This window comes from Notamacropus eugenii, chromosome 4, assembly GCF_028372415.1.
Source record: "Notamacropus eugenii isolate mMacEug1 chromosome 4, mMacEug1.pri_v2, whole genome shotgun sequence".
Taxonomy (NCBI): domain Eukaryota; kingdom Metazoa; phylum Chordata; class Mammalia; order Diprotodontia; family Macropodidae; genus Notamacropus; species Notamacropus eugenii.
In genome coordinates this window covers 257,979,097-258,005,189 of record NC_092875.1, presented here as the reverse complement: position 1 = coordinate 258,005,189, position 26,093 = coordinate 257,979,097, and the positions used below count along the sequence as shown (strand labels likewise).

Here is a 26,093-nt window from a genome sequence, read left to right as displayed (position 1 = left end):
TTCTTGGTAACAAGATAATGGGATTCATTAGGGGTGGTGGTGGGGGTTTAAAATTCTTTCCAGTTTTCAGATTCTTTAATTCATGCTTTAGGAGCACTATGGTTCCTTATTTAAAAGTGCTAACTTTTTTTTTTTTAATCATTCAAGTAACTACCTACTTACTTTACCCTAAGATTCTTTATTATTATAATATTATTCAAAAATCAAGTTTTCTTTTTTTAAGCTGAAACAATGAACTACTTTATTTTTTTGTTTTTGTTTTTGTGCTTTTTGTTAAATTTATTTTTAGTTTTCAACATTCATTTCCACAAGATTTTAAATTCCAAATTCTCTCCCTATCTCTCCCCTCCCCCCGCCCCAGGACACCTTGCATTCTGATTACCCCTTCCCCCAATCTGCCCTCTGTTCTATCACACCCCTCCCTTCCCTTTTCCCCATCTCCTCTATTTATTTGTAGGGCAAGATAGATTTCTATACCCCATTACCTGTATTTCCAATTTCTCAGATGCTTGCAAAAATAATTTTTAACATTCGTTTTTAAAACTTTGAGTTCCAACTGCTCTCCCTTCCTCCCTTCCCACCCATCCCAGGAGGCAAGCAATTCCATATAGATTATACATGTGTAGTTATGCAAAAGACTTCCATAACAGTCATGTTGTGAAAGACTAACTATATTTCCCTCCATGCTATCCTACCTCCCATTTTTTCTATTCTCTTTTTTGACCTTGTCCCTCCCCAAAAGTTCAATTTTCTTAAATTGGAAAGGACCTTAGCAACATCTATTCTGAATATCTTATTATACACTTGAGGAAACCGAAGCCTGGGAAGATCAAATAAGTTTTCCAAGATTGCCTAGGTTAAGGCTCTATTTGAATCCAGGTCCTCTAAATTTCAATCCTGTGGTCTTTGCACTGAGGCACACTCTCTGGACAGCTGCACTAGTGGTTAGTGAAAAATTAAAAATCTAGTTGATATCTTTTCTTCTTTTAAAAGGGATACATTAAATGTAAGGATACTACTGATGTGAAGGTGGTGTGCTGGCTTAGATGGTACAGTGGATAGAGAAATAGACTGGGACATCAGGGTTCAAAACTTGCCTAAGACAAACACTAGTTGTGTGACCTTGGGCAAGCCATTTAACTTCTGTTTGGCTCAATTTTATCAATTGTAAATGGGGATAATAATAACATCTACCTCCCAGGATCATTGTGAGCATCAATATTTGTATACATGGTAGACACTATATAAATCCTAACATTTCAATTTCTAGCAATGTATTTTATCTTCCTCCTATTTGTGCCTCTTTGAATAAAATCTGTTAGTATTAACCATTCTAACACTACCAAGAGCAGCAGCAACAACAGCTTTACCTCTCGGTCCAGAAAAGGATTCATGGTTCGAAGTTCTCCAGAGTATCTGTTCAGAATAAACATTGGTGAATCTGGAGGGTCCTGGCTGACGATCTTGAAGGCAATTTTTGAATTCAGGTTATTTGGTTCATCAGCATCAGTAGCATTTATCACCATCACGAGAGTGTCTAGAAGGTAAGAGAGTTCATTGTTACAAAGTTTAAGCTTCTACTGTGTTACAGTTAGAAGTTTACTTCTCAGGTAAGGATTTTCTTTAGCATTCACATAGCAGATATGCTTATTAGCATAAAGTAAACAGTGCCTTTTCAATTCTGGCTATATGTCTATGTTTTAGTCAGCTAGATGGCAAAGTGGATAGAGCCCTGGAGATGGAGTCAGGGAGACCTGAGTTCAAATCTGCTTCAGACTTTTGTTAGCTGTATGGCTTGGGTGAGTCACTTAACTTCTATTTGCCTCAGTTCCTTCATCTGTAAAATGGGGCTAATAACAGCACCTACTTCCTAGGGTTGTTGTGAGGACCAAATGATAGTATTTGTAAAGTTGTCTGCCAGCCTTAAAGTGCTATATAAATGCTAGCTATTATGATGATGATTGGCTAATAAAGTTGCCTACCCTTTCTTAGCAGCAATCCTTCCCTTTACCTCTTTGCTTATCACATCTTGGATCAATTTAGTTTTGATAACTTTGAAATAAAAGAAAGATGCCACTGTTTTTCTTCTGATTCTGTCTCTTTTTTTTTGCCTTTTTTAATGGTAGAAGGATTATGTTGGAGGTATGGAAGGAAAGCATGGTAATCGTTTACATTGCCAGTTACAATCTTAAACCAATGGTTGCTGTTCAAGCATTTTGGTCATGTTCAACTCTTTGTGACCTCATTAGGAGTTTTCTTGGTAAAGATCCTGGAGTGGTTTGCCATTTCCTTCTCTAGCTCATTTACAGATGAGGAAGTTGAGGCAAACAGGATTAAGTGATTTGCCCAGCATCACATAGCTAATGAGTGTCTGGGGCCAAATAAGAACTCAGGAAGATGAATCTTTCTGACTCCAGACCCAGCGCTCTATCCACTGCACCACCTAGTTGCCCCAGTGATACATTATAGTAATTTGGAGATAAACTTGGGTCCTTGAAGGCTATGTTTGTAGAGTATAAGTGAGCTAGAAGGCTTGAGTATGAGCTTGGAGATGGACTGTATATATTGTCTGAAAACCAGACTAGTTAGGTTCAGACCAGTTAATTAGAAGAAGGCTCATCACTAGGTGCTTTTACATGAAGAAATTCATGAAGAATATCTCTAAAGGTGGGACAGAGTTGTGATTTGGTCATGCACTTGTATGTAACCTTGAATTTTTTGAAGTACTGAAGTCAGTAAACAAACATTTCTTAAACATGGCTTATATGCCAGGTCCTGTGATAAATGCTAGAAATACAAAGAAAGGGAAAGGACAATTCCTACTCTCAAGGAATTCACAATCTAATGGGGGAGACTTGTAGAAAACAGATATATTCAGAATAAATTGGAGATCATTGTTGCTTGTCCTTTGTTTTTGAAGCAGACCAATGATGTAATTAACAGAGGAAGGCACTAGAATTGACGGGCATCTGGAAAGGCTTAATGTATTAGGTTGAATTTTAGCTGATAACTGATGGAAGCCTAAGAAACCCAGGAGGTAGAGGTGAGGAGGGAAAGAATTCCAGGCATGGGGATAGCCAGCACAATCGCTCAGAATTGAGAGACTGAGTGTAGCATGTGCAGAATAGTGGAGGAGACCAGTGTCACTGGATCAAAGAGTACATGGGGGGAAGTCAGGTTTAAGAAAACTGAAAATATACAAATGGACCAGGTTATGTCAGGATGTAAAAGCCAAACAGGAGGTTTTATACTTTTTCCTGAGGGTAATAGGGAGGCACTGGAAATGATTGACATGGTCAGACCTATGGTTTCGGAAGACCAATTTGACAGCTGAGTGAGGGTTGGACTGGTGTGAGGAGAGAGTTGAGGTAGGGAGACCCACCAGCATACTACTGCCACAGTCTAGGAGGGAGGTGGTGAGGGCCCTCACCAGGGCAATGGCTGTGCCAGAGGATGAGGGGGTTGAATTAGATGGTTAAGCTACTTTAACTACTGATGGATTGTTGAATGGAAGAGGGATTAGATTCATCCAGTTTAGCCCCAGAGAACAAAACTGGAAACAACATTCTGGAGTTGCTGAGGCAGCTTGAGGCTCAATGTAAGGTAATTCTTCCTTAGCATGATAGTACCTGTTATTTCTATGAATAATAAAGACTGATTTGGAGGATATTTCAAAGTGGAATTTACTTACTTGCATAACTATTTTCTTCTACACTTCCCGCAAATTCAGTCATTGAAAATATTGGAGGATTATCATTTATATCCAGAACTTTGACCCTGAGCTCTAGAACATTTTCCAAATCTTGACCATGTGCATTCAGAGCGCGGCAGTAGATCTAGGAAAACAGGAAGACACATGTCATACTGAATCTAAAAAGATTCTCCAAACAGTTGTAGATATCAGATGAAAACTCTCTCTCTTTCTCTCTCTCTCAATATCTTCAACTGCATTTAAAAGCTAGAGGGATAAGCCCTCTTTTCCCCCTTTTCATCTTCCCCTTCAAGTCTTTAACTAAACCTCTAGTCATACTTTGCTTAGGGTTTAGGCCGGCAGGGATGGTGAACCTGTGGCCTCAAGGCCACATGTGACTCTCTAGGTCCTCAAGTGTGGCCCTTCGATAGAACACAAACTTCATAGAACAATCTCCTTAATAAAAGGATTTGTTCGGTAAAACTTGGACTCAGTCAAAAGGCTTCAAGTGGCCTTGAGACTGCAGGTTTAGGGTAAAGAAAATGTTGAATTTGTTTGTTTAGAAGGTATCTACTTGCTAACAGTGTGATTATGGGTATTTAACTTCTCTGAGCCTAAGTTTCTTCATCTGTAAAAGGGGCATAATGATACCTCACAGGGTTGTTGTGAAGATCAAATGAGATGATTTCTATAAACCTTAAAGTCCTTTATTATGTAACGTGAGCTATTGTTTCTTAGTGACTGTTTTGATAAGGGAGGAAACCATCTTCTACTCTCAACAATCTTCCAGCTGTCTTTGGGCCTCACCTAGGATGCTTGCTGAATGAATCATCCAGGGAATCAAGAAAAATAGTAGAAAGTTGACAATAAATACCCACTAATTGATTAACTAAAGCTGCTCCATTCCTCAATCTGAGCTTAAGATTTCCCATAAATAATGAACAGAGAGTTGGTTTTACATATAAACAAAGTACTCACTTTGAAATACGGATTGACCTCTCTATCAACTATTGATGTTATATTGATTTCACCCGTTTTGGGGTTAATAATGAAGACTCCATAAGGGGGCTGGTCAATTCCCACTCCAGAGATACGATATGTGACTTGTTGGTCCTTGGCACAGTCTGAATGAATCTATAGTAAGAGACAGAAGAAAACATGATAGCAAATAGAATGAACAATTCTGCCTTTAGTATCCCAGTGCCATCTTTCTTGAAAATTATTGAATATAATTTCCTTCTAGTCACTTGGCAAAAAATTATAAGTAATTAGAAATATAGGAGTAGCTAGGTGGTGCAGTGGATGGAGCACTGGACTTGGAATCAGAAAGATTTCTTTTTATGAATTAAAATCCTTCCTTAGGCACTTTCTAGCTATATAATCCTGAGCCAGTCATTTAACCCTGTTTGTCTCAGTTTCTCATCTGTAAAAGTGAGCTGGAGAAAGAAACGGAAAATCTTTGCCAAAAAACTACCCTCACCATGGGATTAGGAAGAGTCAAGCACAATTGAAATCAATAAATGACAAAAACAATAAAAACTATTGTCTCCCAGATGGTTCATGATAGCAAACATTGCAATGATGACCAACAGTGTCATAAAAGGATGAGGTAAATCATTACTCAAACATATCAATACACACTACAGCCATCAAGTCTGGGTCATCCTTCCCACTATCCTGGACTGACTCATGCTCACAGAAGGCAACTTTCTATAGATTTTGAAATGGTCAATTCCAATCAGAAGGAGAAAAGGTTTTGTGACTCTTCTCCTAGTTCTTGAGAATGCAAAGAGGCTAAACAAAAGTCTATCTTCATCCTCTATGCCTAGGAACAATTGCAGGTTGAACAAAAGACAAGATATATTGGGACTAGCGATAAAAAAGTGCTCATTATTTATAGGGAGAAAGTGACAGGAAGAGAAAGTGACAGGAAAGAAGGGATAAAGGAATGGTATTGTGACAAGAAAGCCAAAAAACTCCCTGAATTCACTTCTAACACATTTTAAGACTGTCATAATTTAAATGTTTATTAAATAGATGGACCATTAATATTAATTTCAGTAGTAACATTATTTAACAACAGACTTCTGCCCATATGAAGTAATTTTTCAAATCTCCAACTGGATTTTTAAAGCTATCCTAATTTTCCAGTGGATGATCTGAATGATCACATATCATATGTGATATTTCTTTTATGCCTTTCAGTGAACTGGGTTCATGAAATCTTTAAAGGGGCCTCACTTCAATAATTTCCAAGACTGGTCAACTAAGCTTCCCAGTATTTATCCTATTACCAGAACTTCCACTTACTTTAGCGATTGGATTTCTTTTTGAGTTATCTTCACCTTCTCGACAAGCTGCTGCAAACTTGATCCATTCCCGCTTTTGTCTTCTGATGGAATGCCATTTTATGGTGCCATTTTGGGTGTTATAGTCTCTTACCTTGGGTGAAAAGAGTCATAGTTTCTATAATTTTGTCTTCATGCACTCATTTTTATTCAGAGTATACATACATTCCTTAGGTACTGCAGTATTAGCTTTAATGTCAGAAAGAGCATAATGCCAAATTGATTATGCCCCTTTGATGCACTGTTCACTTTTGTTATACTTGTTCTAATGATTAAGTAAATTTGACTTACATATAAATTGAATTTTAAAATTTTAAAAATTTTAAAATTTTAAAATTGAATTATTTTCAATTTTGCTTAATTTAAAAAATTATGTTTTACCTGAATTCGAAATTCACTGTTAATCTCCACCACCACCTAGAAAACAAACCAAATAAATAAATAATTATTTTTGATTAACTAGTTTAAGGATACATATCTTCACTTTCAATTCTCCTTACGTTGAGCCTTTTACTTCTTTTTATCCCTCCATGTCTTTTCTACTCCTTGCTATACAATTAGATACTGTTTGATATTCTGATGTTACAAGCAAATAGGAATATTGGCCAATACAAATTATGTCCTTTTTGAATTCAACAGCTGAATTTTTCACATTTTAATGGTTTCTTTTAGTTTATTTCTGATACTTGCTCTTTTCACTAAGTGTAGTGAACTTTACTAAATATACAGGCTCTGAGAAATAGGAGAAAGCAGACATTTTAAGTGAATTAAGAACCAGAAAGGAAAGGTGATTAAAGAAATACAGGAAAATGCTGCCCTGGTTGGGCAAGTTCTTCTTGGCCTTTCCCTTACATGAGGCAATTACTCCAGTTCAGCAGATTATGTTACTACAACTTATCCTTAGTTTCACTTACCTTGAACTCTAAACTTATGCAATGCATAGAGCAAAAATAAGACCCAATCTTAACCATTTTCCCTTCTCTACCAATATCTGCTTTTCCCCCAGACTTTCTTAGTTATTTCCTGCAGCCAGTTGATTGTTGCATTAGAATGATTAGCTTCTCTAATGGCAAATTTTTTTTTTTGGTCAATAACCCATATGAAGTGCTAAGTTTGGCTTTGAAGTCCACTTGGGAAATAATGAACACAAATATAGCAATTTAAAGAAATCTAAATAGATTAAGCATTTAGTTTTTAAATCATCTTTCCAAATAGTTTTCTGCAATTTCAGAGGACTGCAATTTGGCAGGAAGTCTAATAGGGAGATGATTGTGATAGTAAGTAATAAAAACTTTTATCACAAATATTAGTATGTATTTAAAGGTGACCAGTGGAATGGAAAAATTACAGTTTAGTGTGGGATTAAAAATAATCCAAGCTATTCCAAGTGAATTCATTTGATACATTTTTAACATTTTTATATGACACTATATAGCAAACCTCTACATTTATTGATTGATTTTTCCTTCAATTTCATTTTATTTTTCAGTTCCAAATTTTCTCTCTCCATATTCTCCATCTCTCCCCACCAGTTGAGAAGACAAGAAATACAAAACCGATTATGAATACTAAGTCATGCAAAACAAATTTCCACATTAGCTAACATATTTTTAAATGTTAAAGATAATTCATAATTCAAAAACACATTTAAATGGAATTGCACTTCATGGCTAATAAAATGAGCACTTTGGTTTAAGAGATGACATGTTTTCCTATCAGAAATTCTTTGACCTATGGTACAAATGAATGGTATTCACCATCAAGGTTGACTGTTGTTCAAGTCAATTAGGTCACTTCCTGTTTCTAAGAGAAATAGAGTGGCATCATCTCCTGGCAGATTCTTTATGCTCTAGACCAGATTGTGACAGGAGCAAACTGTTCCTTGAATCCTTACAGAATCCTTTAGATCACTAAGATATCATTGGAATAGCACATGTAGTACTGAAGGACAGGGTCTACAAGAAAGAATGTGTTTGCCAATGTGCCAAATTCACCCCACTAATGATAGGTACCCTTTAAAGTCTTTATATTTTTCTTTAGTATAAACAGACATTATACACCTTTTTTTTTTAAAATTATGAATTCAAAGGGTGAAAAATAGGGCTAAGTGGAACTGACATGAGAGCTTTTCTTCAGAGTTCAAATAGAACAGATGGAATCTAATCTAACTTTCCTACATCCCTGTTAGCTAGGGAGGGTTTAGGTCTTAGTGTCCTTTTATAGGAAGGAAAAGAGATGCAAAGTTGGATTAAGAGAGGTTCCCAAGGTTGTATACAGCTAGAAAATGGTAGAGATGAAACTAGATCCTGGGTCTCCTAACACCTGTTCATTCGAGGCACTGGAAAGAAGCTATCATATTCATCCTTAAGATGCATTGCTTCTTGCGGACTCTGTTGCCTTGACTCAACCTTTACTTTACCTCATCTGTGGGGGTGGAATGCGGGTGGAACTGTACATTAGTTGTCTGTTGGGGAGACATTTCTTCATAATGATAGAACTGTATATCCACTTTTTATCTACAGTGCACCTTTCTATAGTGAAGTAGCTAGTGGGTAGATAGTGTTTCTTTTGGATGACTATGCTGGATGACTCATTAACCATCTCAGGTTTTTGAAACTATGTCATATTATTCCCATGAAAGGATCATGGGATTAGGCACAGAGCTCAGTATCTACACGCTCATGTTAGGGTGTCAGTATTGATCAACAACTAAATAGCTGTTATCTCAATTGCTGTCTGTGCTGTGTAGACATAGGCTCATAGTCATGTGCTCAAAGATATAACATAAATTGTTACTACAGTCATTTGTGTGATGTGTTTGTTAATAATATACAATTAATGTTTGGTCACATGGATTTTTTCTACAAATTTTTATGCATAACAAGATCACACATATATTTATAGTGTAAATTGTGTGGAGATAGTAGAAAGGACACAACTTCGAATCAAGAGACACCTGGAATTGAATCCCACCTACAACACTTACTAAACTTATAATCATGGGCAAGTCACTTAAACTATATGAGTCCCAATTTCTTCTCTGTAAAATGGGAATAAAATACAAAATTGAACAGAACAAAATTAAATAATGCAGGAAAATAGTTTTGTAAGCCTTTATATGCTATATCACCTATTATTATAATCATGTCTTTTAAATATTTGATAAAATTTCCTAGCCTATATCTAATGATATGTTATTTAAATGAATATAATCAAGAAAATTTGAGGAAGACTGAATTTATTTATTTATTTATTTACAATGAATCAATTTGCTTTTTGAGTAAAAGACATGTAAGAATAATTTTCAGTAATGCCCTAAAAATTCAGTATAAATTAGTCTCATTTAAATTACTGAAGTTGAACCCGTAAGCTCTTCCTACACAAAAGCAGTATGAAGCTCAATGTGTGAATTCCAAATCTCAGTGCTTACACATTTACATTTGAACATTCTATTTGGATTAGAAAAGCCTTTGACATCACAACTAGACAAATAAAATTTAACAAAAATTAAATATCTAACTAAGAGGCAGTTGGGTACAATGGATAGAGAGCTGATCTCCTAGTCAGAAAGATGTGAAATTGAGTCGTGCTTCTGATACATCTTAGCTGTGTGACCATGGGCAAGTGATTTACCCTCTCAGTGTCCCCAGGCAACTGTCTGAGACTATAAATTAGAGAGGAGTTGACCTATCTTCATTGGTGACAGGAAATTTCTACACCAGCAAATTCCCACAATGAAGAAGTTACAGACCTGTACCACCTCTCTGCCCCACCCCCAAAAAAAGACAACCTCCTCCCCAAAGTGTCTTCTTATGCAATGCCAAATTTCACATACAGTTCACTTAGTTAAATATATTACTAACTCTTTTGGGTCAGTAACCAGTTTTTTCCATAACATTGTCATCATTCTTTGGTTGGAAGCACACCAAAGAAAGTGATGCTTTCCATCCTGAAACATAGACTCTCACACTACCCAGTATTACGGTAAAAAATCAACATTCGAATCATGAGAATATGGTCCAGGAGTAGGGAGCCAGTAGCCTCGAGGCCACATGTGGTCTTCTGGGTCCTTGTGTGTGACCTCTTGACTGAGTCCAAGTCTTACAGAACAAATCTTTTTATTAAGGGGATTCATTCTGTGAAATTTGGATTCAGTCAAAGGGCTGCACTTGAGGACCTAGAGGGCCACATGTGGCCTTGAGGCCACAGGTTCCCCACCCTTCGTAACCTTTAATGTTTTCATTCCATTTTAAGTGATGCCATGGATAAGGTTCTGGATCTGGAGTCAGAGAGACCTCAGTTGAAATCTGGCCTTAGATACTTTCTAGCTGGGCAAGTCACTTAACCTCTGTCTGCTTCGAGACTCGAATGAGATAATATTTGCAAAGGACCTAGCACAGTACTCAACACATGGTAAGCACTTAATAAATGCTTCTTTATTTTCCTTCTATCTATCCATTTTCTTTTTTCTTTAATGTCTCATTTCTACTAAAAAAAAAAAAGGTCAATAGCCTATTAGATTCTCGTGAATCCACCATTCAGACTAAAAGACAACGTGTTATAAGGACAGCAATGGACAAGGTAACTGTGGGTTCTAGTCGTAACTCTGTCAGTAAGTGGTTCTTTGATCTCATTTAACATCTCTCTGCAAGTTTTCTCAACCATATAATGAGGCAATTGGATAAGATAATATCTAAAACGCCTTGCATAGCCTTAATATTATATTTGATGCGATTGTGATTGTCCCAAATTCACTTCATCACTCCTCCCCGCAGAGGAGTGGGAGGGGTTCCCTCTCCAAAGCATTTCCTTTTCTATCTGTCTTTAGTAGCAAAATTACTTCTGAGGTCAATTCCATTCATAAGCGAATTTTACAGAGGCTGTTTAGCAGAGGGACCTGCCATATGTCGGATGCCTTCTTCCATTTGCTGACTTGGAAAGTATAGAATGATGCTGGGCAGCAAAATTGCCCTGAGTTCAGGCTTGTGGTTAAGCTCGGTCTTTGAAACTAGCTGTTTAATGTTGAACAAGCCACTTAGCTTCTGTACATCTCCGTTTCCTCATTGGCAAAAAGAGATGATAATATTTGCACTATTTTCCTTGAAGGGTTTTTTGTGTGGAAAGTACACTGGAAATGTGTTTTACTATTATGCACTTTTCATTTTTATATCCCTTAAACTTTCTTTAATTGGGTGATTTTTAGTTTAGTAATGAAGAAGGAACAATTATAAAAAAATCTCATTAATGATCTGCAGTTTTGCCATGGAATCTCTCCTGATTAATTTATACGAATTTGCTCTGGATGGGGTAATAGCTCTAATGAAATTATGTTGGGTTCATCTTTAGATGGATATTGTCCAATATTAAACTGGATTAAAGCTTGTGCAAAATAGTTTATCACTTAACAAATAAAAAGTCATGGTTTTCAATTCTTTTTCTTTTGACCCCAGACATCCCTAAGTTTTGCAAAGGTGGTTTCTAAGTGAGAAAGTAAAACAGATAACTTTTACTATCTCATTGACTAACACAGTGAGTGTTAGTAAATATGCTAAAGGCATATCTCTCATTTGACCTACCGAAATCCCTGAGGAGACACCTGTATGCTAAGGGATTCTTTCAGTGATGCTGGGAGCAATTTGGCTGAAAAGTTTCCTCCGAGAACAGAATGTTCAATCTCTTGGGCCTACCTCCTGTTGGTAAATTGATGAGCCTGATTGAACACGAGGGTATGCTTCCTGAAAAGATGGTCATTATAACAGTAAAATGGACAGTGACATTTAAGGGTCATATGTTAAATGTAAGCGGGAGCAATTTTAAGCTTATACAACAGTCTTTCTGGCTGTTTGGCTTGGCAGTGGCCCTTAGGGTTATACCTGCACTAAAAATATGAATCTTTATCTTCTATGTTATCAATTGATAGGCTTTTACTGAACACCTACTATGTGCCAGGCACTGTGGTGGGTGCTGGGGATATATCTAGCCATTAGGCAGCTAGATGCCTAACCACCTAACAGTGGTTAGACTGTTGAACTTAGATTCAGGAAGACCTGAGTTCCTTTGGTACTTACTGGCCGGACAAGTCACTTAGCCTTTTGTCAGTTTCAGCTTCCTCATCTGTAAAATGGGTTTGATAATAACAGCACCTTCCTTACAAGGCTATGGTGAGGACAAAGTGAGATAATACATGTAAAACTCTTTGTAAATATTAAAGCATTGTATAAATGTTAGCTATTGTTATTAGTTTTACAAAGACATCATGAAACAACCCCTGCCCTCAAGAAGTTTACAATCTATCAGGAAGGACAAAGTGTGTCTGTCTGTCTGTCTCTCCACACAAACACACACACGTATATGTGTATGTATATAAGTATGAATATATTTTATATACACACATATTATGTTATTCAGTTGTTTCAGCCATGTCTGATTCTTTGTGACCTTGTCTGAGGTTTTTTTGGGCAAAGATACTGGAGTGGTTTGCCATTTTCTTCTGTAGCATGTGTGTGGGTGTACACATGAATATGTATATATAGGTATATATGTGTACATATACACATATACATGCATGTATACACACATATGTCCTTGAATGCATATATGAATATGTGAACCCACATATAAATACAAGGTAGAGTTTTTGAAGAGAGGCTCTAGTGGGACTAATCAGTGGAGGGAGGGATCAGAAAAAGCTTCATGTAGATGACTCCTCTTGAGCAGAATTCTGAAGGAAACAAAGAATTCTAAGGGGCAGAAGGAGGGTAAGATTACATCCTAGGCATGGGGAAAAGACAGTGTAAAAGTCACGCGTACTGCCAGATTGTCCCAGGGCCGAGAGTTCTGCTAGCACTTAAAATGCTCCTCAACTATGATATCATAGTTGCTGTAATTACTATGTTCACTCATATGGCAGAATATTTTAGTGCTAAGATATGTAAGGTACCATGGAAGGCTCTGGAACGACTCCAGATAAGGCCATCCACTAATTTCCAGTACTTCTCTATTTCTCTAGACTTACTGTATACTATTCCCCTCCGTAACTACAGCCAAATTGGAATGCTTGTTATCCCCTTTAGAATTTGCTCTATAATGTCCCGCTTCTGGGCCTTTGATGATACCATGCCCCATGCCTAGGACTCTCCATTCTCCACCATTTTACCCCAGCCCTTCTTGCCACCCTACCTGCTGGGTGGGGTGAGTCCCTAAACATCCATTGAAGTCCAACTCAAATGCTGCTTCTTCAGGGAAGCCTTTCCCACTCCTTCAAATTTTAATGTCCTTTTTACATATGGACCTCATACAGAACTTTTTTTAGCAGCTCGCTTGTGAGTGGCAATTTGTAGTACAGTTATTTGTATATGTGTCATGTCTTTTTACTCAAAGTTCCAAAATGGAAGGGGTTATGTCTCAGGAAAACTTCATATCTTCTCCAACGCCTAGTACCACGGCTTCTATTTTATAAAAGAGGAATTTAACAAATGTTTCTTGAATTGAATTGGAAAGATTCCATGGTGGCGTTATTGATGAAATTTAAAAAAATAAGGCATGTTAACCTTTAGTTAGGAATGAGGTACAAAATAAGCCCTCTAGAAATGGAAATAGCTGTGCTGAAGTACAGTTTTAACAGGTGCCCCCATCGACATTCTATGTCCACTTTTTGTAACACATTTTGAACATGCACAATTTTCATAGTATCTACCACTGCAGTACATGTGTAGCCGGGCAGATATTTTAAGTTTTCACTTTGTTGCTCCATAAACTTCAGCATTTCCCTCTGTCTCTAGAATCAAATATAAACTTTGTCTGGCCTTTAAAGGCCTTCACAGCCTGAATCCTTCAGAACTTAGCTCAGGTGTCATTTCCTGTATAAGACTTTTTCTTACTCCCTTTCCCCCCGTTACCCAAATCTCACCTCAGTTGCTAGCACTTGTCCCCTAAAATTACCTTGTATTTCTTTTTTTCCTATATTTATATGTTTATCATTGTCCCCCCAATAGACTACAAGCCCTTTGAAGACAGATGCTTTTTCATTTTTGTCTTTTTATGACCCATACCTAAGTAGTACTTAGTGAATGCTCACTAAATGAGTGATTAAATTAGAAATGGAGCCATGAGGATGGAGTAAGATTCCCTCCAAGGTTCCTTCCACCTCCACATCCATGCTATGTATGATGCTGTGATCCTTTCATTTCTCAGACAGTGTGGTCTGCTGATATCAGTTCCCATTTTCCTTATTTTAAACATCAATTAGGCATCAATAGGAACCAAAGGTGTCTGATTCTTGATTGTTCTGATATCAATACCAATAAATATTCCAGGAAAAGTAAACCTTATAGCCCAAGTTGTTTGAAAAATTTGGTCCTTCTTATAATTTGAATTTAGAAATTAAAAAATAAAAGGTGTTAAACAGATAAGCAGAGCTCAAGCTAGAGCATAATTTTCCGCGTGGTCAGATGTGATCTAAAGCTTGAACTGGAATTGAACTGATAAACAGTCTTCACTTTCTATGGGTTAGCATGCTTGACATCCAGGAAATGAAGCTTTTTTTCCCCCAGAGTCAAAACTATTTTCTTTTTTTTACTAAGTTGAAAAAATTTGCCTTTGTGCAGCCAGACATTAGGTTCTGCCCTGATTTTAATTAGCTCATTTGTATATGGAAACTTGCAAGTAATTGAAAAAAAATCATTAGGTCTGCAGAAATTCAACTGGCTCCTTTGGGACCCTCCCACATTTACCGTGCCACACCCTTCTCCACCTTGACAGCCATCTACAGAAAGTTTTAATAACCCCCTGTACAAGAATACAAACTTCTAAGTCAACAGGAAATGAAGCCCATATTACCAATAAATACAAATTCTTATAGAAAGAAAAGAATCGAAATGAAAGCTGGGTAGATTAGGTTTATTGGACCACTACTTGATCATTTCCTTTGGGTTTGCTTTCGTTTTCTCTAGTCGTTGGCCATGAGACTGTAGCCTGCTGTCACGGCTAGCTTTGTTCCCTGCTCCGAGCAAGCCCTTCACAAGTGTCTGTTGACTAGAACTTCTCTAATAAACTTTTCTTGCCTCTTGTGAATTTTTCTCTGCCTCTAAAGTTAGCTGTTCTGAACTCTCTATAACAGAATTGATTTAATCTATGAGATTTCCATTTTTTTCCTCAAAGAGTGGAAACAGCATTTGATACTTCGAGCTCTATAAATTAACTGAGCCAACAATAAAACATGCCTTTGTGACGACTCACAAAAGGGAATCATCACAGAGATACTGCTAAGCATAAGAAATATTTTTAAGTGGGGACGAAATCACTCAGCAAATTCTGGAATATCTTCACAACAGTGTAGATTTATACTGCTTTATTCTGTTATACAGGAGGATAGAATGCCTTGAAATCCATTTAGTAATGAGCAGAATTCATAATGAAGTTAATGGAAACTTTATGGGAAGAATTATCATATTGACTACCTTTGGAATTTAAGCATGTATACCACGTTAGATAGGTTTAAAGGCCTTGTTTTCTAACTTTTTATCTGTTCTCATTCATTCGTAGCACTGCTTCAAGTAACTACTGAACTTATGACCAAGAGCCCATTTATTCATTATTTCTGACAGCTTCACTCCTTAGTTAAAATATATTTATATGTACAAATGTGCATATAATTATATATGTAAATACATATATGTGATAAAATGAATGAAACTGAGTAAAATAATAAGATCACAATGTCTTTAAACTGTTTAAAAGAAAAGTTAAGGAAAATAATTTACTTCCAAATTAAGACACCAAGGGGAAGGATTAAACAACTTTTCTAAAATACAGTACTTGGGGAAAATGTAAGAAAAGACTGTGAAGAAAAAGTAATTATTGCCAAGAAGAACATGGTTATAAACTCTAAGAGGGTAGGGATCAAGCCTTATCTAAATATTGCATATCTCTGAGCACCTGTCATAGTTTTCTAGACACAACCTGCTTAATTGATTTTTATTGGGTTGAACATAAATGGAAGATAAAAACTGGTCAGATTCACTGAGACATAACAAACACCCTGAAAGTCTATTTCCATATAAGAATAATGCAGAGAGCATGTGATTCTGGGAAACTGATTTTTTGGGAAGGGAGGGGAAATTGAAGGATTTACTAAATTAGCAGGGGGATTTTATTATGGAGTAGAAATTTTATCATATAGAATGAAAATATTATACAACTGAGTAGAAAAATTGCATAAATAAAAAATAAACTACCAGTTGAGTTATAAAGTTCATTGTGGAAAGGACTGAAAATAAATTTTAATTTGCTGCATCCATGATAAGAATTAACTGACTGAACTGAATATACATGGAGCTGGAGGGGGAACCGTGGTCATTTGAAAAGGAACAATTTTATGCTAATTTCTGATACCAATATTTTTTCCCATTCCTATGGCATACTTTAAGGGGAAAAGAATAAGCATTTATATAAAGCCTACTATGTGCCAGGTATTGTGCTAAGCACTTTTTACAATTTTGATCCTTCCATTTGATCCTCACAACAACCTTGAAAGGCAGGTGCTATTATTACCCGTTTTTATATTTGAGGAAACTAAGGCAAACAGAGGTTGCCTAGGGTCACACAGCTAGTAAGTGTCTGAGGTCAGATTTGAACTCAGATCTTCCTGACTCCAGACTCAACCCACTGTAACACCAGCTGCCCCAATGCTGTCATAATTTGAGGGATGTTGAGGGATTGAGGGATTTCCCTTCCCCTTCCCCATGAACAAATCCAAAAGTTCTGTGAGAGAGTAATGAAATGGGACTAATGTTTAGAACAATATCCATTTAAAGTAGACGTACTACCAACTCATGAAGTTCTTTCATAATTAAATTTGTTCAAGTTTCAGTTCAGTTTAATCCATCAGCTCCATTTTAGCTAACCACCATTCACTGAATCAAAGACCTAACTTGTTATTAAACAGAACCAGCATTCCAGACCTAAGTTAAGCAAGTAGAAACAAATATGAACCAAGACACCGTCTCCTGCCAAGTTCAAGGATAATTTAGCTGGCACCTGCCTTTTGGGATTACTTTAAACTTTCTGTGAAAGACATTAGTGTTTTTGATGAATTTTTCAAAATATGAAATAAGTATATATAATACTATGTACTTTATGAACAAAATTCCCAAGAAGTTATTGTTAATACTCTGTAAAGGATAAACCATGTATTGTTTATTTTTTAGTGTGGAATTTTCATTAAAAAACAAAACTTCCCATGAAAATTATTGTTCTCTTGCAACTTTGAAGGACTGTTCCATTATCCTAAGTTTTGAAAAAAAAAAGAAAAACTGATTTTCAATAAATGAAAACATTTAGATTACATGGTTATTGAGGTCCCTTCTAATTCTCAAATTCTATGATTCTACAACTTAGATCACATCCTAATATACTTTAAAAAATTCAGCCTTTTTGTCCTAAGTGATACTCTGACCATTGGATACAATTTTTAATGTCAGGCTTTGGGAATAGAGGATCATAAATCTACAATTGGAAAAGACCTCAGAGGCTCTAATTCAACCTCTTCATTTTATGAAGGGGGAGACTGAGGCCCAGGAAAGTGCCAAGACTTGTGCCAGGGCTCACAGGTGTTGGAAGCAGGATAAAATAACATTGGGTCATATTTATAGAGAGCTCTAAAGTTCCCAAAGTGCTTTCCTCACAACGACACTATGAGGTAGGTAGTACTGGTAGTAATATTATTATTACTATAATTATTTTTATATAGGTAGGTGAGCAAACTCAGGTTGTGTCTTTCCGAAAGTCACAGAGACAGGGGTGTCTGAACAGAGCAAGGTTTAGAACCAAGGTCTCCTGACCCCAAGTCTAACAGCTTTCCACTATGCCAAACTGACCTTCCGCTAGTGAGAAAAGCCATAGTGATGATTATACAATAACCCTTTCATTATAACAGTTTTTTTTACATGCCTCATCACTTATAAATTTTCTGTACTGTCATTTTTATTGAAACCATCAAATATAACAAAATCACTTTTTCCTTCTGGAGACACTTGGGCTTTCAAGAAAATTTATGCAAGTATCAAGACTATACCCTGATCATGCTGAGGTTCCAGGAGGAAAATTAGAATCTTGAGATTTACAACTGAGTTTATCTTATCCACCCTCTTCATTTCACAAAAGTTAGTAGTTACATATGGCTACAGAATGAATTAGTCTTGTTTTATTTCATTGATTAAAATTTGGCAATGTATTATCCCTCGGCTGTTGAGGGGTGGGGAGGGAAGAGTGAGAGAGAGAGAGAGAGAGAGAGAGAGAGAGAGAGAGAGAGAGAGAGAGAGAGAGAGTCAGTGCTTTGATAATTGAAAAGGTTCACCTACACCAGTATTCAAAATTTTAACCTTTTAACATGTTAGGCAGTGCTAAGAATTTTCAAAATCCAACATGTCTTTGGAATGTTATTATTTTGAGGTGCAAAATGAAAGACTGGCCCCTGAGTGAGGCATTGGTAGTCTTAAAAGAAAAAAAAATTGCAAATGTGACTTATAAAAGTCTTCCCAGTCATTAATATGAACTGTTAGTCCAGGCTGTAGCCTGAACTGGTCTCATTAGCTATACAGACAAATTTTATCGATTTATAAAATGGATCTACTTACCCCTAAAATGAACAGAACAGCAGTGGTTCTGTACAGGGACCAGTCCATTGCTTCTGATAGCTCTTACATCCAGGTCTCAGGTAGTTACGTTTTTGACTTCTGTTTCTTTTTCTTCCCACCCCCCCCTCTTCTGGTGCCTAATTAAAAAAAAAAAAAAGATCTTGGTAGATGTTCTTACATGCAGGCTTTGAGATGTTTCTGCCTTCCTGAGAAGGAAGGACTGAAGGTACGTATAACCAGTCAGTATCCCCACCCCAAAATCCTGGGCTGGTCTCACTGAAATGCCTGACAAGATCATTATTGCTCCCAGGTAAAAGCTATGGGACACGCCCTTCTAGTTTGAAAGCAGTTCTCTGTGGGGCAGAGTCTTTCTCTAGAGGTTCTCAAGTGAAATAATTTAAAATTATTCAAAACCTAAAAAAGGATAAAAATGGACAAGTTCCTTACCACTGTGCTGGGTAATAAGAGTGACCTTATCTTCTTATCCTAGGGGATGCGGGGAGAAATGTAGTCTGTATATAGGTTATGGGCAAGGTAGACATTCTGGTGACTAGATAATCAAAGCTTCAGATCACAGGAAGAAATGACCAAATCTGACTTGAGCGAATCTAGAGAAAGTATAAGCTGGAGGAACCATATATTTGCTAAGCTGATGGTTAAATAACTTGAAGGTCTTATTAGAGTTGAGAGATCATATTGTCATTTATTTGGAGAAACAAAATGATTGTGATGATCTGACTTACAAAGTTTTCTCTGGTTTGTACCGTGACTCTTCTTGATGGCAACAGGTATGTCCCTGAGTGTCCTGCTTAAGCTCAGTCCTCTCTGTGGAAAATTCTTCTTCCCCTCCTCCAAATCAGTTTTTTAATTTTCTTTCTTTATTCCTGTCCCTGCTCTGCACACTTACATAAAAACCAGAATTAGAACTTGACTTTCCTAGAATTTTAAAAAAATAGATAATAAGGAAAAGTTTAATGACATATTCAGTACAGATTGACCAGAGCCAGATACACCCAATTGAACCATAAGAGAAAACTGTGGTTTAGGTCAGCCAGGCTAAAAAATAGTTGATAAAAACAGCATAACCTGAGCCAAGATTGTAGGAAGTCAGCCAATTAGAACAAAGGAAATATGCTGGAGACCTGGCCACCCACATGTGAAGACAGGAAATGGAATGAGGTACCTGGTTTTTTGAAAAGAAGTAATAGCTCTTATGGGGTAGTATTTAATGGTAACTTTGAAATCATTTTTATATCTTTTCTTCTCCAGGAAATGGTTTGAGGGAGGCAATTAGAAGGGGTGCTTGGCACTGTGTTAGTGTTGGAGAGAAGTATGTTAATTGTTGACAATTAGGAAATGAATAAGAGATGTCACAAAGGTAGTATGTTGGTTCTCCGTTGTGTGGAAGATGACTTTTCTTTATGTGTGCATGAGAAAAGAATAGCCATTCAACTTTATAAGGACATACATGGATCTCTAGTTACTCATTGTGGATCTCTGCAAACTGGGAAGGAGGAGGCTGCCTCTACTTTGACAGATCTTAGTCAAACATCAGTTGGGATTGAGCAGTTGGTTGCCCTGCTAAGCTTTTGCTGATACAAATAAAAATAATGAATTGTGGTGGTCAGGCCAGATTTTATCATTAGTGAGTTAAAGAGAGTGATGCTCCATGATGTGTTCACAACAATAGCTAGTAGTAGAATTGGATGACCTAAAAATGGCAGAGGGATTCAAGAGGAAATGGCCTATCCATTCTACTGGTTGAGTATGTATGATTTATACCATTGGACCTTGAGTTGGAGCATAAACATATAATCTTATCCCTCTTTCCCCATAGATAGTTCTAGTCTCTTATCTGATGTTGCCCCAAATATACCTCATGACTCCATCCCAGTTGAGGGCCTTGTCCCAACAAGGGGCTCTCAGTTCATCCCTCAGCCACTTAGACACTACTCAGAAAAGGAAATGTGGGAGAATTCCATGGTTCTGGAGCACCCGTAGCTACTCCCTTGACAAGTTACCTGAGGAACAGTGATGGTAGAGTAGGGAAAGGGTGGAAGGGTGAGGATATCTCTTACCACTTCTCCTATAACCTTTCCATATTTATGTCATTTTCTATTGCAATCTGACCTGTACACATCAGCATCTGCCTTATTATTGAGTGCTGGTTTACCATAGGCTTCTACTGTTCCCCAATTCTTAAGAACTTGCCTTTGATGTCTCATGTCTATATTCTCCTTTTCCTTAAAGTTCCTTTTTCTCACTTACCCCTTATCAATAAACTAATTCTTTCATTCTTTTCCATGCCTTTACTATCTCTCCCCTTTTTCCCATTCCCCCTTGAAAACCCACAACTAATGTGGTCTTCTTGAATACTCACATTACTAGATGAGATGAGAATCACCATCTCTATGGTTTCCTGTGAGAAGGAGGACCAGTAAGCCTTGTCATCTACCTGCCCTGCCTTTATGTCCTCCAGACCGTTGACTCTGTCATCCGACCTTCTTATATATCCTAACGACCTTTGTGTTTTGCCATCTTTCCCTTTGCAACATCTTTAGGATTTCTTGGCCTTTCCATTGATTTAAGTGGACTTTCTTTTATATACTTTCTCCTCCAGTTATAGTGTGGGAGCAGAGACTGCCTTTCTTTTTCTATCTTCAGCAATTAGATAGTGCTTGGCAAATACTAAATGCTTTTTTATTCTATTTCTTCTGATAACCAGTTTCCACTTCATAGGAATCTATTTGCCCACTGAGCCTAGCTAATCTAAAGTCCCCTGAACTGAGCCCTTCCCCTACTTACAGAATCTTCTGTTGTTATTTTTTCTTCCATGTGCATGTTGTGTCCAAGCCTCTGTTTGCTTTGCTTCATGGAATCTCAACATGATTTTCAATGTAAGTATTTGCATCATGAAAATTGGGGAATATTACAAATCAGAGCTTGGTTTATTGTTTTATTGATTGTCCACATTTAAGAAAGTGATGAAGAAAATGTTAATAATGCAGAATAAATTTAAAAGTATGTTGTATGTTTTTGGGGAGCCTATTGTTAAAACATTTACCAGCATACCCCTACCTAGAGCCACTCTCATTTCTCAAAAATGGTACCTGCTTTAAAGTGATTTTTTGTGTCCAGAGTTTCCCCAGAAAACTGATGGGGAATACTACATTAATCAGAATTCTCCTATGATACCTTGATTACTTTCCTATTTCTCAGGAAATAATAGTCTTGTAATTTATATCAATTTTCTATGTTTTTCAATCCTCTCAGCATCTTAAAATATTGTAAATATCAACTTAAAAATGAACTACTAACTTTAATTTACATTTATTATAGGTATTATTACTAATTATTTACCATTGAGATTGGTCCTGCTAATTACACACAGAGATAGCTGTTAAGACAGATTCGAATGAAGGTCCAGGAAGGCTATACATATTTCTCCCAAAAGACTTGGATTTATTACTCATGTAACTTTGGATGACTCACTTATATTATCTGTCCCTCAATTACCCTACCTTTCAAATGAAGTTGTTGGTCTATGTCATACTATTATGATAGGAAAAGTTCCTTCCTATTCTATAGACTGTGACATACATTTTTTTATGTATATATAATGCATACATGTAGTATGGATGCATAAATTGTGTTTAACTTTGACATAATCCACATAATTGTCATTTAATAATTATATACTATTTCATCTTGTTAATATGTCATGGTAGGCCTAGCCATTTGCACATTATGGAACACAATTCTTGAGTAATAAAATAATGATTATTATAAAGAACAGTATAATATATCGCTACAGCCTGAAAAAATTTAGGTTGTGCTAAATACATAGCAAGTCATGACCTGGTGACTTCCATCATACATCAGAAGCTTGCTCTCTTTCATGGGCCAATAGATAACAAGTCCCTATGCCACAGCCATGAGGATGCTTCCAAAATCCTGGAGAACTGTACTGGGAACAGACAGTTTTCATGTACCAAACTTACCACGGTTTGCCAGACATGAAGGTGATTTGTAAATACGTAAAAACAATGGTTTTCATAATTGTTGCTATCTTAATTGTCCATAATCTTGAAGTTCCCTGGAACAAAAAGTTTTCCAAGTGTAGGGAGTGGGTCAAAGAGAAAAATAATGAGGAATAGGAAGAGAATTGTACCAACCTCATGGTCCTCCTGCTGTTGAAATTGTACTGAGGATTATTTCAGATAACCTATGGAAGGGGAATGTACAGCAGTTATTTTATTCACTTAGTAATCCATAAAACATTGAATAGAAGGGGAAAATGGGAGGGTGGTAACTTGTCCAGGATTATTTCATCTGAACTCCATTAAAATATGAGAATAATGAGATAGAATAATGATTAGAATAGTAACTCACATTTATATACTACTGTATAGTTTATCCATATTTTCACTATGACAGGTGATATCAATATGATTCTTACCATTTTACAGATGAGGAAACAGAGGTTCAGAGACATTCAGGTAAAGTGCTATGAGAAACTTGAAGGGGGAGAGACCACCTTCATTTGGAGAAGGGAGGGGATGGTAAGGGAAATCTGGAGACATCATCTCATCTGATTCTTGACATAGATGGATCTGGGTTGAGAAGAGTTCCATTCAAAATATGAAGGATAGTATGATACCAGGCGTGAGAAGACAGCAGAAAATGGGACAAGAAATGAGTTTAGAAAGAAGTCCAGTCTGGCTAGTAATTTATCATGGGGAGTAACAAGAGATAAGCCCAGAAAGTTGGGTTGAAGCCAGATCTTTCAATGACATGGTTATTTATTGAAGTCCTACTGTGATGCTTGACTTTGGCATAGAAATGATCCTGGGTCCTCAAAAGTCTGACAGTGGAACACTAACTTTGGCACCTACCACCAAGTGATAGTAGGCTTTGAGTATGGGCACAGTGCTGGGCCCTTAGCCTTCCCTTAGGCTTTTTGGACTTTATTTTATTTTTTTGTTTTTAGATGGATAAAATACCTATTAAGTACTTACTACTGCTAAGTGCTAGGGATATAAATCCCAGCAAACAAGAGAGGAAAATGAGGCTTAAAGGTGAAGTGATTGGTCAATTTTCATCCTGAGAAGTATCAGAGATGAGATTTGAACCCAGGTCATCTTGATTCCAAGGCCGTCACTGTAGCCATTACACCACAAATCCAGGCTTTAATATTTAATAAGTGGGTGATCATGGTTGTCATCCTTTAGGATATATTTTTTAAAATTCTTAATTGAGTAGATTGGATCCAATGTTCATTCCCATCCATATTCTTGTCCTACTATGGCTTGCCAGTCTGGCCAGTTTCCCTAAGGATACAGGTGTGCTTGGCTGATCCAAGCTCCCCTCAATCTAGTCACATCTTTTAGCTAGGAAGGTATGTAACACAGGGATTCTGACTCCTACCCCCATACCAATCCTCTTCTTGATCCTACCCTCACACCTTATCTGGAGCACAGGTGAACCTTGCCCCTAGAATCCTAAGGAGGAAATCTGTATTTAAAATATATATTACACACACACACACACACACACACACACACACACACACACACACCTGAGAAAGTTTGTGATAGTGAGTTATATGTTGCTTGGTCCACATGAAACTTGTTGGCAATTTTTTGTTTTGTACTCTGTCAAATTCTCCTATACTGGTGTTTAACCCAAAGGGAACCCTTAGAATAATTTGGATTTTTGTATCAGTTTTCATGCTGGCTTATCTTGGCAGTTTTTAGAATGTCTTATACCTCTCCTTGCAGACTACTTGCAGATTTACAAATAATAATGAGTTCTCCAGGTCTGACCCTAAGCACCAGACAAAGCTCATTTCTTGGACAGTGGGTATTAGTGAAAAACAAAGGCTGTTGTCCTCCACCTTTTTTGGTACATGTTCAAGACATCTCTTTAATCAATTAGATGTTTCCTTGATTTCCTTTAATACGTTTTTTGACCAGCCTAGAACATGGAAAATATGTTATAGTTTGCTGGACTCACCATATGCCTTTCTGCTACTATTTAGAACACCTGAAGCTTTGGAGATTGTGGTCCTCCAAGTTTTACAGACTTATAGAACTTCTAGGAAAACACTTGTATTAAAAATACATAAATAAAAAGATGTACAGATTGATTAATATGACAAAAAAGAAAAGGAAGATGGTAAATGTTGGAGGGAATGTGGAAAACTGTGACATGAATACATTTTTTGATGGAGTTGTGAACTGATCCAATCATTCTGGAGAGCAATTTGGAACTATGCTCAAAGGGCTATAAAACTGTTCATATCCTTTGATCCAGAAATACCACTGCTAGGTCTCTATCTTAAAGAAATTCCTTCCTTCCTTCCTTCCTTCCTTCCTTCCTTCCTTCCTTCCTTCCTTCCTTCCTTCCTTCCTTCCTTCCTTCCTTCCTTCCTTCTCCTGTCCTTCCTTCCTTCCGTCCTTCCTCCCTTCCTCCTCCCTTCCTTCTTTCCTTCCTTCCTTCCTTCCTTCCTTCCTTCCTTCCTTCCTTCCTTCCTTCCTTCCTTCCTTCCTTCCTTCCTTCCTTCTTTCCTTCCTTTTTTCCTCTCTATCTTCCTGTACAAACTGACTAATATGGAAATGTTTTACATGATTGCACATGTAATAACCTGTGTCAGATTGCTTACCATCTCATGTAGGGGGACGGGAAAAGATAGAATTTGAACCTCAAAACTTAGAACAAAATTTAAAATTTTTAAACATGTAATTGATGGAAAACTTAAAAAAGGTACAGCAGGGAGCAGCTTAGAAAACTAGAGTCACCATAAAAATTACCAAATGCAGTACAGTTCACTCTCTTAGTCCTTTATCAATTTATGAGATTATTCTCTAAACGTTTGATAGAATTCTATGAATCCATCAGGACCAGTATTTTTCTTTGGTGGCTTCTTTACTGGGAATTCTTTCTTTTTCTGACATGGATTATTTGAGATCTCTATTTCGTCTTCTGTTAGTTTGAGTATTTTGTATTTTGGGGGTTATTGCTCTATTTATCTGTATTCTTAGTTCTGTTACCTTTAACTGTGCATAACAGGTTCTGGTATTTCTTCCAGTGCTGTTGTGATTTAGCTAATTGGTTGATCAATTTTGTTAGCTTTTTCAAAGAACCGTATTTTTGTATTACTTATCATTTCTATAGGTATTTTTTGTTTCTAGTTTATTTCCCCTCTAGTTTTCAATATATCCTCTTCTTTGCTTATTGTCGTTTTTTCCCCTTGTAGGCCTTCCAATTTTTAAACATGCATATTTGATTCATTTATCCTCACTTGTTCAATTTTGTTAATGTATGTTTTTAGTGATATACTTTTTCCTCTCGAGGACTGCTTTAGCTACATCCTGGACATTTCCATATTTTGTTTCATCATTGTCATTTAATTGTTCC

General features: G+C 36.8%; 1 protein-coding gene across 1 annotated transcript in view; it reads right to left on the bottom strand.

Moving 5' to 3' along the window:
* DSG1 (desmoglein 1) overlaps positions 1 to 18,910 on the bottom strand; it is a 40,399-nt gene extending 21,489 nt beyond the window's left edge. Inside the window, exons 1-6 of the mRNA XM_072604474.1 lie at positions 18,675 to 18,910; positions 6,421 to 6,456; positions 6,002 to 6,133; positions 4,670 to 4,825; positions 3,692 to 3,836; positions 1,371 to 1,537 (exon numbers count right to left, since the gene is read on the bottom strand). Coding sequence (XP_072460575.1) covers positions 1,371 to 1,537; positions 3,692 to 3,836; positions 4,670 to 4,825; positions 6,002 to 6,133; positions 6,421 to 6,456; positions 18,675 to 18,722 — 684 coding nt within the window. The 5' untranslated portion in view covers positions 18,723 to 18,910. The remainder of the gene's footprint in view (positions 1 to 1,370; positions 1,538 to 3,691; positions 3,837 to 4,669; positions 4,826 to 6,001; positions 6,134 to 6,420; positions 6,457 to 18,674) is intronic.
* Between the last annotated feature and the right edge of the window lie 7,183 nt (positions 18,911 to 26,093).